At 42.8% G+C, this 15,754-nt stretch overlaps 1 protein-coding gene across 3 annotated transcripts in view; it reads left to right on the forward strand.

The window, feature by feature from the left end:
* LOC139142027 (zinc finger protein 345-like) overlaps positions 1-15,754 on the forward strand; it is a 121,659-nt gene that overhangs the window by 54,102 nt on the left and 51,803 nt on the right. The window contains exon 1 of one of the 3 annotated variants that reach the window (XM_070711822.1): positions 4,953-5,302. The exons of 1 other annotated variant lie outside the window; for it this stretch is intronic. In XM_070711822.1, coding sequence (XP_070567923.1) covers positions 5,188-5,302 — 115 coding nt within the window. In that variant the 5' untranslated portion in view covers positions 4,953-5,187. Of the gene's footprint in view, positions 1-4,952; positions 5,303-15,754 lie in introns of those variants that run through there. One more of the 3 variants, XM_070711818.1, reaches the window with a different exon arrangement.

The following is a 15,754-nucleotide window of genomic DNA, read 5'->3' on the forward strand; positions in this document are numbered from 1 at the left end:
TAGGAGAAGTTAATCGCATCTTCTCTGGGATTGGTTAGGAGGTAAAGGTAGGCAGGGAAAAGATTTTGCCCAAATAGAGCAGAATTTCGGCCAAAAGACCGTTTTTTCATTGCAGTCCAGATCCAGGCCACAGAGACCTCAGTTCTCTTCATAGACTTTTGCAGGGCTGTTAGAGCACAGGGGACTCGAACTTGTTGTTTATTTGTGTCTGTTTGTTTGTGTGTATGTGTTTGTGTTTGTTTATTTGTTATATTTGTTGTATTTTTAATAAAATAACAGCCAAAAGCTGTTTTGTTAATATTTGTCAATAAAGAGCAGTTTATTTATTTGTTTGTTTGTTTATTTATTTGTTTGTTTGTTTGTTTGTTGATACGTATTTTCGAGGGTTAGGGTTAGGGTAAGGGTTAGGCTTAAGTTAGGGTTAGGGTTAGGCGTAAGTTAGGGTTAGACTTATTCACTCCCTCTATATACAGAGGGAGTGAATAAGTCTAACCCTAACCCTAACCCTAACTTACGCCTAACCCTAACCCTAACTTAAAGCGCAGTGGTCGTCGCGCTGCGCGTGCGTGATTTTTTTGTTGATAAACATAAATTTTTGTAAACATAAGTCTTCTCAACTTCAATAGGAGTGAGATGGGAGCAGTCCCCCACTTTGTTAGGCCTTTGTAAGACTCAACATCATGCAATAGTAAAATATTAAGATCGGAAACGAACTTCAGTGGTGTATTTCTGTTTATAAACTCGTGTAGAGCTACGAACATTGGGACACTACACTCAGCACATCATGTCGCTGAGTTTACTGCACGCAGACACAGTGAACAAAAAGATTTGATCGCGCGCGATCACGCTGGTTGTACACAATGCTATGTACAGTACAGTGAAAATACATAACTAAAATGATCAACAATTGCCTATATATGTAGACCAGCAACAGCACAATGCCTAACACAAAAATTACACTCAAGACCATGATCGGCAAGCCAGAGCAGGACACGGGAGATGTTGTCAGGAGACGGTCACCGCGTTGACGTACACGGATAGGCCTATAGAGAATCCGGTCCCACAACTTACCGGCCCGCTACGACTTGCCCACAACCAACTGTTGATCACCATGTCTTACTTCTCCTAGTATTACGTGGTAAGAAATAGTAAAATGACAGGAAACAATAGAAAAAACGAGCGGGTTTTAGCAGCATTTGGCAGGAAAATTGCACGGCTACATCGTGTATAGACGTATCGAGAGATCATGTGCCCCGGTCCTGTGCACGGTCATGGCAGTGATCCAACCGCTAGCTGGTGTAGGCCTACCGGTGCTGGGCAAACTTCGTTGTTGTACCTCCTGATTGCCGGGTAGGTCTGAATCCTCTTTCAAGTGAGATAACCCCCACATGAAAGGTCCTTCGCTTGACTTGATACCTGTACTCAGAATTCTCGTTTGCACCCCCAAACGGGTAAACTTTGTAGTTGAGTAGGATTCTCCACAGCCGAGTGTAGCGCGTCATATACCCGGTTTGACACGGACGTTCATACAGACCACGGAACGGAACAAATGCAGAGATGCTTCTTGCTGCAGCGGGCATTGCTCTGTGAGCTGTAGATTTCCGTAGTTTGGGTTGTTGTCTTTGTACTCCTGTCGGGTCTCTTGAAATGAAAGCTCTCGTCCTTGCAAGCGATGTCGAAAACTAGAGCCCGGTCGTTGATAGTCTGTTGGCGTATACATGCGTACGTCTAGCTCTATGGCTCGAGCGATAACAGTAACCGAGCCCCATTCAACTGATTCATGAAAATCATGAGCAAATGTGATCTCAATCCAGCGTGCAATCATTGTTCAATGTTCAGCAGATATTTAACTTAGATTAATTGACCTTTATTGCTTGTTACATTTGGAGTTGGTATGCTTGTGACAGATCAGCCGCCATTTTTAACAACCGCAATATCGCAAACGTTACAATCACCCGTAACATGTGCGGCGTTCTTGGATTTGTTTACAACAGAGGGGACCCTCTCAGGAGGATGCGCAGCGCGACGACCACTGCGCTTTAAGCCTAACCCTAACCCTAACCCTAACGTAAGCTTAACCCTAACCCTAACCCTAGAAAATACGTATCAACAAACAAACAAACAAACAAACAAATATATAAACAAACAAACAAATAAATAAACTGCTCTTATTGACAAATATTAACAAAACAGCTTTTTGGCTGTTATTTTATTAAAATGCAACAAATATACAAATAAACAAACACAAACACATACACACAAACAAACAGACAAAAATAAACAACAAGTTTGAGTACCCTGTGGTTACAGGCCATATAATGCTGGGAACACACGTGCACAGACCTGTACGTAGGGCTACAGAGCATTGGGCATGAAATGAGGCACTAACACTCAGTCATATAATGTAACAAACAACTTCTGTATATTACTATATTGTGTCAAATATCGGGTCTACATATAAAATAGTAAAACCGTACTTCAAAACTATAAATATTACTCCATGGTAACAATAACCGTACTGATCGACCTCCCGACGGCAGGAGTCGAACACACTTTCAGAACAAAAACTCTGTTCAAACCCTTTCTTAATGCTTCACAATTTCTATGGAAAACTTAACGTTACCGCAGAGGTACCTCAGACTTGACCATGCAGCTCGGAAACACAAATAGTTCACACGACTTTAACTAATGTTCGATGATGAGGACAATTGTAAGCCCGGTGTAATGTCCGCACATGAAAGTCGGCGACAACACATGCAATTCACTGCTAAGCATTAAGCAGCGTCCAGTTCAGCTACCACAGGCGCAGCCATCTTAGATCTTTGTTTACTTCCGGTCGGCTCTCCGGGGACATGCCGAACTAATCTGAAGTCTTCCTCTGCAAACTCCACGCATCGACAAAAGTTCAGTGGAACAATCACAAATAATGTTTTCATGACAATCTCAGACATCTGACTGAACTCATAAATGGAATAACGTTATAGAAATAACGGGCGACGCGCTGACCATTAACGTTTATTTGTGGGCAAGGGCGAGAGGAAAGCCAAAAATTAACGGGCGAGGCTTGCCGAGCCCGTTAATTTGGCTTTCCTCGAGCCCGCGCCCACAAATAAACGTTAATGGTCAGAGCAGAGTCTGTTATTTCCATTATATTATCAGCAAACCCAAGAAAACCGTCAAAATTTCCAAAAATTTCAGGAGCGAACGACAACGGGGCCCCAGAAACTGAGCAATACGCGATGCACTGTCACGCGCGCTGTAAAAAAATGGCAAATCTGGGGATGTTTTCAGAAAAAAGTATCTCAACGTGACCTACAAGTGCTCCCCATTTTATTTTGTGATTGATTATGATTTATGTTTCAGCTGTAAAGTTACGATATTTTGAGTTGTTAAGCTTATTATTCATATTCACGGGCATGTGAACAAACCATTACTGTGTATTTGTGGTCAGTCACGTGGTTCAGCTCGACCAATCAAAATGCGACGGGCAGGGCATGGTAATATAATCGCAGTTAACACACAATTTGCTGCAGAAAGATCAGCTTTCAACTTGTGGTGATACTATCATCTCAGCGTGCAGAGTGTGTTGCAAATATACGCACGGCTTTCACTTGTGTGAGCAATGTTTGTTCAATCGACTAAAGTAGAGGATGGCGTAGGGTTTAAATAAACAGTCCGATCCGCATAAAGTTCGATCTCTGCCACTCACCGGTTTCTTTACATATCTGCTGACTTGAGTAAAACTCAAAATACAGAAATATCTGACTTAAAAAGCACACTCTGACACTCAAACCTGAGTGCAGCATGCAACACTCTCTGGAAAGTTCCCGTCTGGGACTTTCTAGGTATAATAACACACAAGAGCTCCCAGGCAAAATAGTAAATACACAGGTCCTCCATACATAATCTATGAGAAGCTATGAATAATTTCTTTTAAATACAAAACTAGCTAAATCTGTGTATTTATAGACTCTTGATTATTGATATTAATGTACTTGATCAGACTAGGGTAGTTACCAGTGCATGTGTGAGCAAGAAATTTGATTTTGGAATTTCACCGAATTGTTAATTCACTATCTTGTCAGAGGAAACTATGAATAATTTTTTTCCAATACAAAACTAGTTAAATCTGTGTATTTATGTACGCTTGATTATTGATATTAATGTACTTGATTAGACTAGGGTGGTTACAAGTGGATGTTTGTGCAAGAAATTTGATTTTGGAATTTCACCGAATTGTTAATTCACTATCTTGTCAGAGGAAACTATGAATAATTTTTTTCCAATATGAAACTAGGTAAATCTGTGTATTTATGTACTCTTGATTATTGATATTAATGTACTTGATTAGACTAGAGCGATTACAAGTTCATGTGTTTGCAAAAAATTTGATTTTGGAATTTCACCAAAAATGTTGATTCTCTAGTATGTGAGGAAACTTTTTTTCAGCCTGGGGCCACAGGGTGCGAAGGATTAATGAATCAAATCTGATGATATTTTTTTTTGGGGGGGGGTCACATTTTACAATTGATGAATTTGAGAGGGGTCAAATTTTAGAAATTTGATTTGGAGGGGGGGGGTCGCTTTTTACATTTCGTTTGTCGCTCAAATTCCACAGACACCCCCCACCCCGTAAAAAAACGAATGCTCCCTAAGAAAGGTATCGAGGTTCGGCCTTCGGCCTCACAGTGTCAGTCACTTCCCATCCGACGACAATCTACGAAACGTTCCGTGGGCCTATGTTATTAACCATTTTAATTGTGAATACATGCACAAAATTTATGCTGTGAAATATATACAACATATGCGAACAGGTAATCCAGTAAAAACATGTTCTTTAAGCCGAGTATTATTTTCACACACCAAAGTGCAACAAACTTTGCTGAAAATATACAACTTTTTCAGCCACTCGAACCCGAAACCGAATCCGAAACCGAGTCTAACTTCAGCATCGTGTTCAGTTGAGATGTTAAAGTGTAACTCGGGTGGTAAGCGGCGTAACCATGGCGGTCTATTTTTTACGTCCATGATACTTGTATAACAAAGGCTTGGAGAATTTGAACTCGACTCAGCCGTAGTCTTGTTTTTTGTGGACGCAACCTCAGATTTGAATTTTCTGTCCTTCTGAAATATTTTGCAGCAACAACATTGCTTTAGACGAAATCGGTGGAAACAATCCCGATAACAATGAACGAGGAGTGTCTTCTTTCGGATTTGAAGCTCTGGGAGAGAACAAAGCAGTGCAATGGCGGCGATGGCATTGCATTCAACAATACATGCGGCGTTCCACAAGCCTGTCAAGGTATGATCCTAGTCCTGCATACGGTACTGTGTGTTAATTCCCGGTGTTACACGGCCTCCCACCACAGGCCGTTTACGGCCGGAATTAACACACAGCATCGTACGCGGGTAAGCCTAATTCTAGTTGCAGTACAGTAGCTCGAGGTTTTGCCTGGGTATTTGGTTCGGACGGCAAAACCAGATGCCGTCATACCCAAATGCCCAAATACCCAGGCGTGCCACGAGCCACACGCCGCGAGCCAAAGTTCACGATGCATGATTAGCATATGTTAAGCTAGAAATAGGTGCATTTTCACTCTAATTCACTTTATCCAATTATTTTGAAGCACGTCTAATAGACGCCTTGTATGTGCATAAAAGTGGTGACCTGCGATGTGTGCACATGTGTTCCTGAATTCAACATGTGCTGGCCGGTAAGGGACTGGCAAAAATTATAGGGAGGGAGGGTGGGCGAATTTTTCAAAATGATGCTGAGAAAAGTGACTCTCCCCAACAGTTATGCTGTCCTTGTCCATGCTACAACATCAATGATATTTACAGCGTTTCTGTTACAATTTTAAAACTTGCGTACGATTTTAGGCAACTTGGTTTTTATTTGTGTAAAATATATCATAAATGCGTTCAATAGGAATCAGTATCTGAAGCGAGTTGTGCAGTCTTTTCTGTAGAATTCGGGGAATTTTCCTGTAATGCCCATGCTCTATTAGCAAAAAACAATAGTCTGGGGGGCTTCAAGGTATGTGTAGCTGAATGCTTGCAATACCATAATGCATGTGTTGTGATCGTTGAGCAGCCTTTATACTTTCTGACTACGAAATTAGTGTTTTCAAAGGGCCAACAAAAAGCAGATACTGATCAAAGTCCAGTGGGACCTCTCATGCAACCCGACAGAGTCTAAATCGTCACCCATAAACACTACTTCACCTAATACGCGAGAAAAAGACCATTAACTGTATTGAGTTATCAACAATGTAGACTCGATTGATTCTTGAATTTTTTGCAACTGTAAGTGTTATTGCCTGTACAGAACTGATTGACATGATGCTTTGTGATAATGTAATACAATGTTGGATAAAGAGTTGTGGTCTGCTAAGGGGCGACGTCAAAAGATCAATGTTTGAAAAAACACTTAATTGCTTAAGTTTGGGGGTGGGGGTTGGGGTTAAATTGGCCAAATCAATTTCTTTGCAGTCAAAAACGATTTATCGTATTTTTCGCAAATTTTACGATTTCAAGGCTGTTTTTTGTACGCTAAAACCGATCCAGTCACCCGTATTTTTGTTACTTTATAATGGTTTTCAATTTTTACCTTCTCGTGTCTATTTATAGACAGAGAAGGTATTAGAGTTGAAAACCAGTATGCTGCTGTCAATTACTTCCGTCTGTCAAGACTTCCGTCTGTCAAGATCAGTTGACGTCATGCCATTGTGATGGGTCATATCATAAACTGGTGGGGGTGTTTATGGCTCAGGTTGAGGTGTGGGAGAACGATTTTGAGCTGTGACAAAAATCAAAAGGGACTTAGCGGCATAGCCACAGTGTTAAGCCTTTCTCCAAGGTTTCTTAGTTGACTACAATCTATTACAATCTATTACAGACTACTGAAATAGGGGTAGGGTTAGGGGTAGGGTACTCACTTTGTGTTTGCTCACTCTGTGAGCACTGGTGTTTGGTACTGAGTTGCGTGGATATCCCCTCATGGCCTCACGTGATATGGGCCTGTTGCATAATCTGCAGAGATGATCATATGCCTCTGAGTCTAAAAACGGTCATTGTGTAAGCCTGTCGGCATTTTCCTTGCATTATTTCTCATTTAATTTTGCAAAATATCGGCGAGTACCTCAATATTTCAAGATAACCCTTTCTTCCCAATCCTGGAGTTTCAGAGTAATATGAACCAAAATGAGTGAAATTTTAGACAGGAAAATCGGACGTCGGCCATGGTCAATGTTTACAGTACAATCAGAAGTTTATGTGGAGGAATTAACCAACAAACACTGTACATGATGCCCGCCCTCTAGAGGCAGACCTTCCTATATGAAGTACCACATTTGATGCTTGTGGAAAGCTTGACCACACAATGGAGCATTTAAACTTTTAGGAAATGACAAACTGAATAAGAAGGTATTCTGAAAATGTCAAATACTGAGGAAAAATGCGCAAATATTCAAAATAAACAGGTTAACTGACTGGTCAGCTATAAAAAACAATGAAAATGTTTATGATCAAAAGTTTTTGAGATGCGCACATTTTAACAAATACAGAAATTATTAACATTATAAAAATAAGACAAAACTATTTTTTCAGGGATGGGACAGGTTGGAAATGAGGGGTGAGAGACAAAGGCACTCCTATTGCTGCATGTGGATGCAGCCACACCATTTCATTTACAGCATACTTATTCACTGTGTTGTGTTCAAGTTCCATATTGTACTGACTGTCATACAAGGATAACATAAGCAAATCAAATCAAATTAGAAAAGGATCAATGCTGTTGTGTGGATTTTGCTGAACATGGCTGATTTTAATATTTCGCCCTATATATTTGGTATCCAGCAAAGGCATATTTTGATGTAAAGTCAAAATTAACACTACATTGCTGACAATATATGTTACCGTGAACTTTTTTTTTATAAATTATAGTATAGTAGTACTTCGAACAGATTAACAATTATCGTAATGTCAACCCATAATTTTACATCACAAAGTCTGTAATTCTGCCAATTTTTTTGTTTTTCAGTCATTTTATAAATTTTGCACTGCACAAGATGATTGAACAAATTGCAATGTTTGAATTTGTAAACTCAAAGAATAAAAATCCTTTGGTCACAGATTAAATTATTTTTTGAAAAGAAATTTACTCTTAAACACTTTTAGCATATATTCTTTACGCGGTCATGTATTTCAAGGAAAATATGCCTATTAAAAACAGTAATTTTCTTCACTTTCAATTATTTTCAATACTATGACAATTATCAGCCATGAGGTTATACAAACACAAGACCAGATAAGCGTTTTTCATCATTTCCACATGACTTTTTGGAAAATCCATTAAAAACAGTTAAAAGTGCCTTAAAATGATCACTTGGTTACAGATGCCAGGTTGTGTATTTCACATGCACTCAGGTCAGTAGGGAAGTGCGTCATTACTATTTTGGACTGTTAATTCTTATTTCTGAATTATTTAACTTTTTTTTCCACATTGAACTATCTTTAGGCAGTTTATACTGTAGCTTAGAATTTTTTTGATTGATGTATTTAATCATCTTTTGGGTTCTTTGGGTCCATATCCCACCTCATGCCCCTACATTGTCAACTATTTACCAACAACTCCATGCAACAACCAATTACTGACCTGGCCACACATTAGAGAAGGTACAGCGTCATTGACGGTATTTTTATTTAATTCAATGGTACATTGGTACGTCGTTTGAAAGAATTAGTACAGGGTATGAGTCCGCAATGTTTTTCAATTTTAGGTCAGTTAAGTTAGAAGGGGGCGTAGGGGGTCTGAGGCCAAACTTAAGCAATTAAGTTAGATTTATTATGTTGAACTTTTGATGTTGCCCCTAAAGTCTAAAATGTTGCAATATCATGATAAATGTCACTTGCCAGCAAGTGCATACCAGGTATGTTCTATTTTTGTCCTGCATTGAACCACGTCAGGGTTCGCGTTTACGCAAAAATCGTGCGTATTTACGCATTGAAATTGACTCTCTACGCATTTTTTTCATTGTTATGCGTTTTCTGTACGCAAAGGATAACAGTAAAGTGTTTCCGAAAGCACTCCCCACGACTGACCTTAGGCGACAACCAGACGAAATTTGTTGCAACACATTTCTGTCAATCACTCATTTTGTGTGGAAAGTTTCGGATTCTCTGGGCGTTGTCTGAAAAATCGGCATCGTAGTTCACAGGCACGTTATTATGTCAGCTGTGCCTATGAATTACGTTGCTAATTTCCAGGCGAGCGATAGTTTCTGAAACTTATGACACAAAGTGAGTGATTGACAGAAATGTTGCGACAAATTATATAATGCCAACCCTGCACGATCATCGCGTCTCGCTGTTCCCAAATTTTGATCAAGCACACATGCAGCATGGCATCGAAGCAGACAAATCTGTTTTCTTTCAACTTTGCTCTACGAGTCCGTCAAAAAATGATTCATAAATTTTGAACACTGCAGAAGTGTCTGGATAAGCTACCATAACTCTAACTTTTGGGTTGCCCGATGTGTTTTGACGGTCGCATGTATACCCTTCGCTGTTACGTTTCAACATTGTTCAAGTTGTTCGTTAAACTGTTTTCATTAAAATAATGTTACATCGTACAATCCGAATATGTAGTGTAGGTTTATTCAACGGCACATTGTATTCTGCAGTCAGTTTTTTCATCAATCGAGTTACGCACTCAAATCCAGCCATTACGCAATTTTAGCAAACTAATGCGTATGCCGTACGCAAGGAGAAAAAAGTCCCGCGAACACTGCCACGTTCAGGCAATGTAGTGCGGGCCAAGGATGTCCACATCGAGGGTTCGGCATGCGGTACCTCAATGCGTATTAATTTGCACAGTCATGATTTTTTTTGCGTATTTCAGAACAATTTTGCGTAAAATAGGCAGGATTTCGCGTTAACAGAAAACACTGTATTTATTTGACAAATATTAATTCATAATGTGATGCCTCATCCCACCAAATATGAAGGCTGTTGCACTAATATACTGGCAAATAAGTTAAATTCAGGTCAAAGGTCATCCTGGTTACTTTATATTTTTGCTGTACACTCTCCTCCCACGATTGCCATCCAGCAAACATCAGACCTACCGGTATAGCCATATTGGCTAGGTCAAATGTCATCCTGGTCGCTTGATATTTTAGCAGAAATCTTAGTTAACATAATCATCTCTGTCCACTAAACTTCAGACCTCGACCTCTGTTAGCTAGCCTATAATTTATAGATGTGCATAATTAGTGAGGTACAGGATGATTTGAGGGTCGAAGGTCTGTGTCCCATACCAGTAACAGTTCGATAGACACCAGCCGTCTTCGACTCTTATGTAGAATAAGCCACAGCTTAGTTGCAGAGGGGGATAGGGAAGGTCAAAGGTCATAAATTCTCAAAAATAGTATTGTAAAAATCTTAATATTATCATGGCTTAAGACCTGGATATTTGAAATATATAGCAACCTTACCATATGGTCTACAAAATTAATGTACAGAATTTTGATTGATACATTTTTTAAGGTCACAATTTTACGCGCAGTGTGATTTTGAAAAATACTGGCCCTCCCTCCCTATAATTTCTTTTGAGTCCCTTTCTGCATATGCCCCTTGATGTAGAATTCGTAAACACGCATTCGTTGGTCACCGGTTCATGCATTCAGAAAGACCGAATGTTGATTTTTCCACGGAAATGAATCAATGAATTAAAGTGGAGTGTAAATGCACCTATTTTCTAGCTTGACATCAGTGTGCCCTCTAAGCCAATATGACGCGCCATGACGCAAAAAAAAAATTCTCTATGACGCAAGAAAATTTTGAGTTGAATAGGAAATAATACATGGTGACTAAAGAAAAATTAGCAAATTTTCAAATTGACTCAAAAGTTTTAGTGTTTAGTATTCAGTAGCTAGTGATAAATCTATATGACCAAATACAGTACGGTATACCGGTTCTGAGTACCGGTATATGGGATTTCACAATAAAATACCGCACCATGTGCGGCGCGCTTATTTTGAACGCTACGGGCCTTCGGCATTGTAGCTCTACTTGTGAGCGAGCTTGAGGTTGCAAAAACCAAAACTCACCAACCTCATCACTGTAGAGCTACAATTTTGCAGCTAGTGTGTTACCGGCTTTAGTACTTCAAGGTTATAGACTTTTGCTAATTTGCTTATAAAAGTATTTGAGATAGAGTATTTGCTTAGGTATTCAGGACAACAGGTGCTACATGAATCACTTAATGAGGACATCGACACAGCCCTGGCAGGCAGAGCATTGACAGAGACATGAGGCACGAATAGTGGATACACCACACAGTACTGTAAATTTCCCATAACTCATTGCGATTTGTATCCTCAGAGATTCCCCAGAGAAGTCTACCAGGCCTCCCATGTGTAGACAAATTCATAGACTACCGGTAGTTGTAAAAATTCTAAAAATGTACTTTTAAGAACACCATTCTTCTCAATTCTCATTTTAAATGATTTGAAAAATTATGCAAGATTGAGAGAGGAGATAGCATTTTTGTCAAATTTTCCACTGATTGTGTCTTCAGCCATACAGAATAATGTGATGGAAAGTAGGGAGACCAGTTGCACCTGTTTTTTGAAACAAAAGGATATTGATTTTTTCCAATGGAAATGACAAAAGAAATTTGCATTCTAAGTTTCTCAGAGAATGACCCCTTCAGTTCATCATAGCTTGCTGCCTAAAGAGTAAGGCATTTGTAGTACCTACAGAACATGACTTCCATGGTTGTTTAACCCTTTTCCTGCCAAGTCGGTGAAAATCCGCTTGAAATTCGGTGTAGCTAGAATCTGAGCAGCCACGGCCGTTATCCTGCCAAGGCGGTGGAAATCGGGCTACTTTTTGGTACCCCCTTTCCTGCCTAGTCGACGGAACTACGTGTAGCAAACCCTTGCTCGCGCTAGGGGTCGTTCGAGGACAGGTTTTTGGGCGAGGAACGGCGTTTGCTCTCGAAATGGGTTCACAGAGAGTCCAACGACAGGGAAAGGTGCGGAAGCTACCCAGCCAGTCCCCCACCCCGGTGGGGGACTGTTTTTTTTGGGGGGGGACGAGTAGCGTACTTGGCAGGTTAGCACGTTGACGTATTCTAGCGGAGTTTGGGTTAACTTGGCTCTGAGGCACTACATAGATTGCGGCCGAAATTGACCGTCTCGGCAACGCTAATCTGTAAGGCAACCGCCTAAGACCGCCTCAGCTGGCGGTGCAATTTTTTGCCAATGGTGCGAGACGAAAATCACGGACTTGGTCCTGATTGACGGGAAGTGCAGACGGATTTGACGGACTCGGCTTGATTAGTCCCTGACATGGAACTGATCCGAACGGACTTGAGCGACATTTGTGAAGGGTAACCACCGCTTTTAACCAACTTGTTACCTTCTCGAAAAGACTACCCACTCAGATGTCGGACGTTGTCGGCTGCACTTGGCTCTAGACGTTCAAGCCGTGCAACGAAACACACCGCCTCAGCCTTGCCATTCAGGAACATGGCCTCAAAATTTGATACCATTGTTCACCGACTTGGCGGCTGCGGTTAGGTGCGTGAACCGTTGTTCACCGCACTTGTTACGCCTATGTTGTCCCTGTGAAGTTCGGCTAACGGCCGAGTCTAACGGGAGTTGGCAGACCTGTGTTTGGTTTATACCGTAGTATGACCGACTCAGGTAGAGGTACCTGTCGGTATATTCCGAGTTTTACGCACTCGGGCGTCAATGACGGGTCGTCATCACCGCTGATGACGTAGACGTGCTGGCCACGTTATTTGAAGGAGCCATGTTTGCCCAACGGACGAGGCCGAGACAGCCGTTGACAATTTTGGCATCCTTCATCTTTGACCGCCTTAGTTGGGTAAGCCGCTCGGCAGGCGACGGTTATGACCTAAACAAGCCGCTGAAGCACTGTTCGTTGCCGTACAAGAACGAGACGGCCAGTCCATTACTGCTTAATGGGCGATCTGTCGGGTTGGCTTGTCACCGACTTGGATGACAATACGCCCTGCGCAGGCGTACTTAGAAGGGACATGAGGTTAAAGATACGGGTTTCCCACCCGTACTAAACATGGGCTTGGGCCAACGTCCTTGGGTGGCAGGTGCGCATGCCACGTACCCAGCTGGACGGAATGTCAAGTTGAGATGCTAATGACATTGACTATGTTATGCTAAGTGCTCGAGGGATTTGCATCGCAAATGAGTATTATTAGCATATCAAATGGTGCGGACAGGCAATTTACATGACGGGTAGGAATGTCAGCGCCGGTTGGTGGACTGATTGCCGTAGGTCCATTATAATAACAGGTGGATGCATATATTAACACCCCTGCGTCCAATCATGTCCAGGGCTTTGTTTCCCTGTGGCTTTAAAAGGGAGGGACCTGCTAGTCTGTCGACACTGTTCCAGACATGAGCTTGACGGACCGCAAAAGTTTTCTGAAGGCGAGCAGACGACTGAAGCTCAAAGATGCAGAGTCTCCGGGCGTAGTGGTAGCGATCGTTGTGATGTCCCTAGTAAACGTTCTAAGAAGTCGGGCAAGAAACGCTCCCGTAAGGCGAAGCCATCTCCGGCTGAAAAACCCAGTGGTAAGCGTAAACGTAAGACCGATCGTTCTGCCGATGAGGATGATGACGGGTCACCGGTTGCCAGTGGTTCTCACCCGGCTGCTCCGGGAGAGACTACTTCACCTGCAGAGACTACATCTGCTCTTGTGGGAGATACTTCACCTGCACAGACTACGTCTGCTGCTGCTAGTGAGACAGTGAGTAACGAGACGGCTGATGCCATTGGTTCTCCCCCGCTGCTCGGGGAGAGACACCACCTGTTGCTCCTATGAGCCCTCATCCTGCGTCAGGAGAGGTTCCTGTGCCCAGTGCGAAAGAGCTTGAGTCCTCGTCATCAGCAGAGGCTGCCCAGCCCGCTCCTGCCATAGTTTCGTGTGCTGCGATGTCCCCGCCGAAAAAGATAGTGCGGAGGGTTCGTTATCAGGATAGCCCACCTGATTTTGAGCCAGATATGATCCTTGATGCCGCTACGGGCGAGTTCAGGCCCAGACGCCCAGACGACGGTGATATCACCGCTGAGTCCGACTCGGAGGTTGACGAGGATGCGGCAGAGGACGATGACTTTTATGACAGGCAGTATGTAGGTGAGGCAAGCTCTGACGACGATGATGACGTTGCTGCTGTGTTGGCGGAGGACGACACCCCTCCTGTCTGGCGTATGTCGGAGACTACCGATGCTAATATATTTGAGGAGACCGATTTTGACCGTGAGAGAGGACCGACTTTCACCTTGCCCAGCCACTCCCGTGAGCTCGATTACTTTTTTAAGTTTATTCCAGCTACACTGATCAGATTGGCCAAGGACGAGACTAATAAATACGCCAAATTCCACCAGCGATATATCGCTAGGAAAATAGATAAATACTGGCGTAACGCTGACTACCGAGAGGTGCAGGCGTTCATTGGCGTCTTAGTCTGTATGGGTATCGACCGTAAATCATCAGTGGAGGATTATTGGTCTAGCGATCCCTTTCTGAGAAACGGGGTATTTCTACTGTGATTACCCGCAGTCGCTTTCAGCAGCTTATGCGATACTTTCATCTGGCAGACCCAGAGAACGATCCACGTCGTGATCCTGATGAGGCACGCCGCCGACGTCGTGTCAGGAGGATCCCCTGTATAAAATCAATCCATGGATGGAGCCCATAGTTGACCGGTGCGTAAATAATTATAAGATGGGTAGAGAGATCTCCATCGACGAGGGCATGGTGCGATTTAAGGGCCGTTCTAAATTAAGCAGAGATTACCGCATAAGCCTGATCGAGACAGTTTCAAGATATGGCAGCTGTGCGACTCCACCACTGCATACATCGCTAACTTTGCACCGTACCTAGGTGTGAAATTTCGGGATCGGACTGATGGGAGACGGCAGGAGCGAGGTGTGGTGAAAAGAATTACGATGGAGCTGGTCCAGCCATTCTGTGGATATAATCACAGCCTATTCTGTGATAGCCTGTTTAGCACGGTCGTTACTGCTAGAGAGCTGATGGAGACCGGGATCTACATGGTCGGGAGTTTTAAACCGCCGTAATCGTCGCACCATGCCCCCTCAATTAATTCCGCCGGGTAAGAGGAAGCGCCTTCCTCTGTCTGTTGGGGATATGAAAGCCACGACCAGAACGGACTCTCGTCTTAACATCACTGCTTATCAGGATAGTAACGCTCAGGTGCTGATCTTGAATACGGTCTATCCACCCTTGGAGTGCGTGCCAGTGGGGGAGGGAGACGAGCAGCGACAAGTGCCTCTGTCGCTGTATAATTATCGCCGGTACATGGGAGGCGTCGACCGAGCCAACCAGAAGCGCAAGTACTTTCACACTGGGCGCAAGAACCACAGATGGTGGACATATCTGGCATGTTACCTGATTGATGTTGCCCTGGTAAATGCATATATATGCTTCAAGCATGTACACCCTGATAGTAAGCTGACCCATAAGATGTTTCATCTGCGTGTCGGGAAACAACTCATTGGCGGTTATTGTGGGCGATCGCAGCCCAGTGTGAGAGAGGTCGAGGCCACCGTTTCTCTTGCCTCGTACATCAATCCACAAAATCAGCCGATGCACGTTGTCAGCCGTTTGGAGGGGCGGCAGAAATGCTGTAAAGTATGCAGCAGAGAGGGTAAGACCACTGCGAGCGGACGACTGTCT

This window comes from Ptychodera flava, chromosome 10 (assembly GCF_041260155.1).
Source record: "Ptychodera flava strain L36383 chromosome 10, AS_Pfla_20210202, whole genome shotgun sequence".
Taxonomy (NCBI): Eukaryota; Metazoa; Hemichordata; class Enteropneusta; family Ptychoderidae; genus Ptychodera; species Ptychodera flava.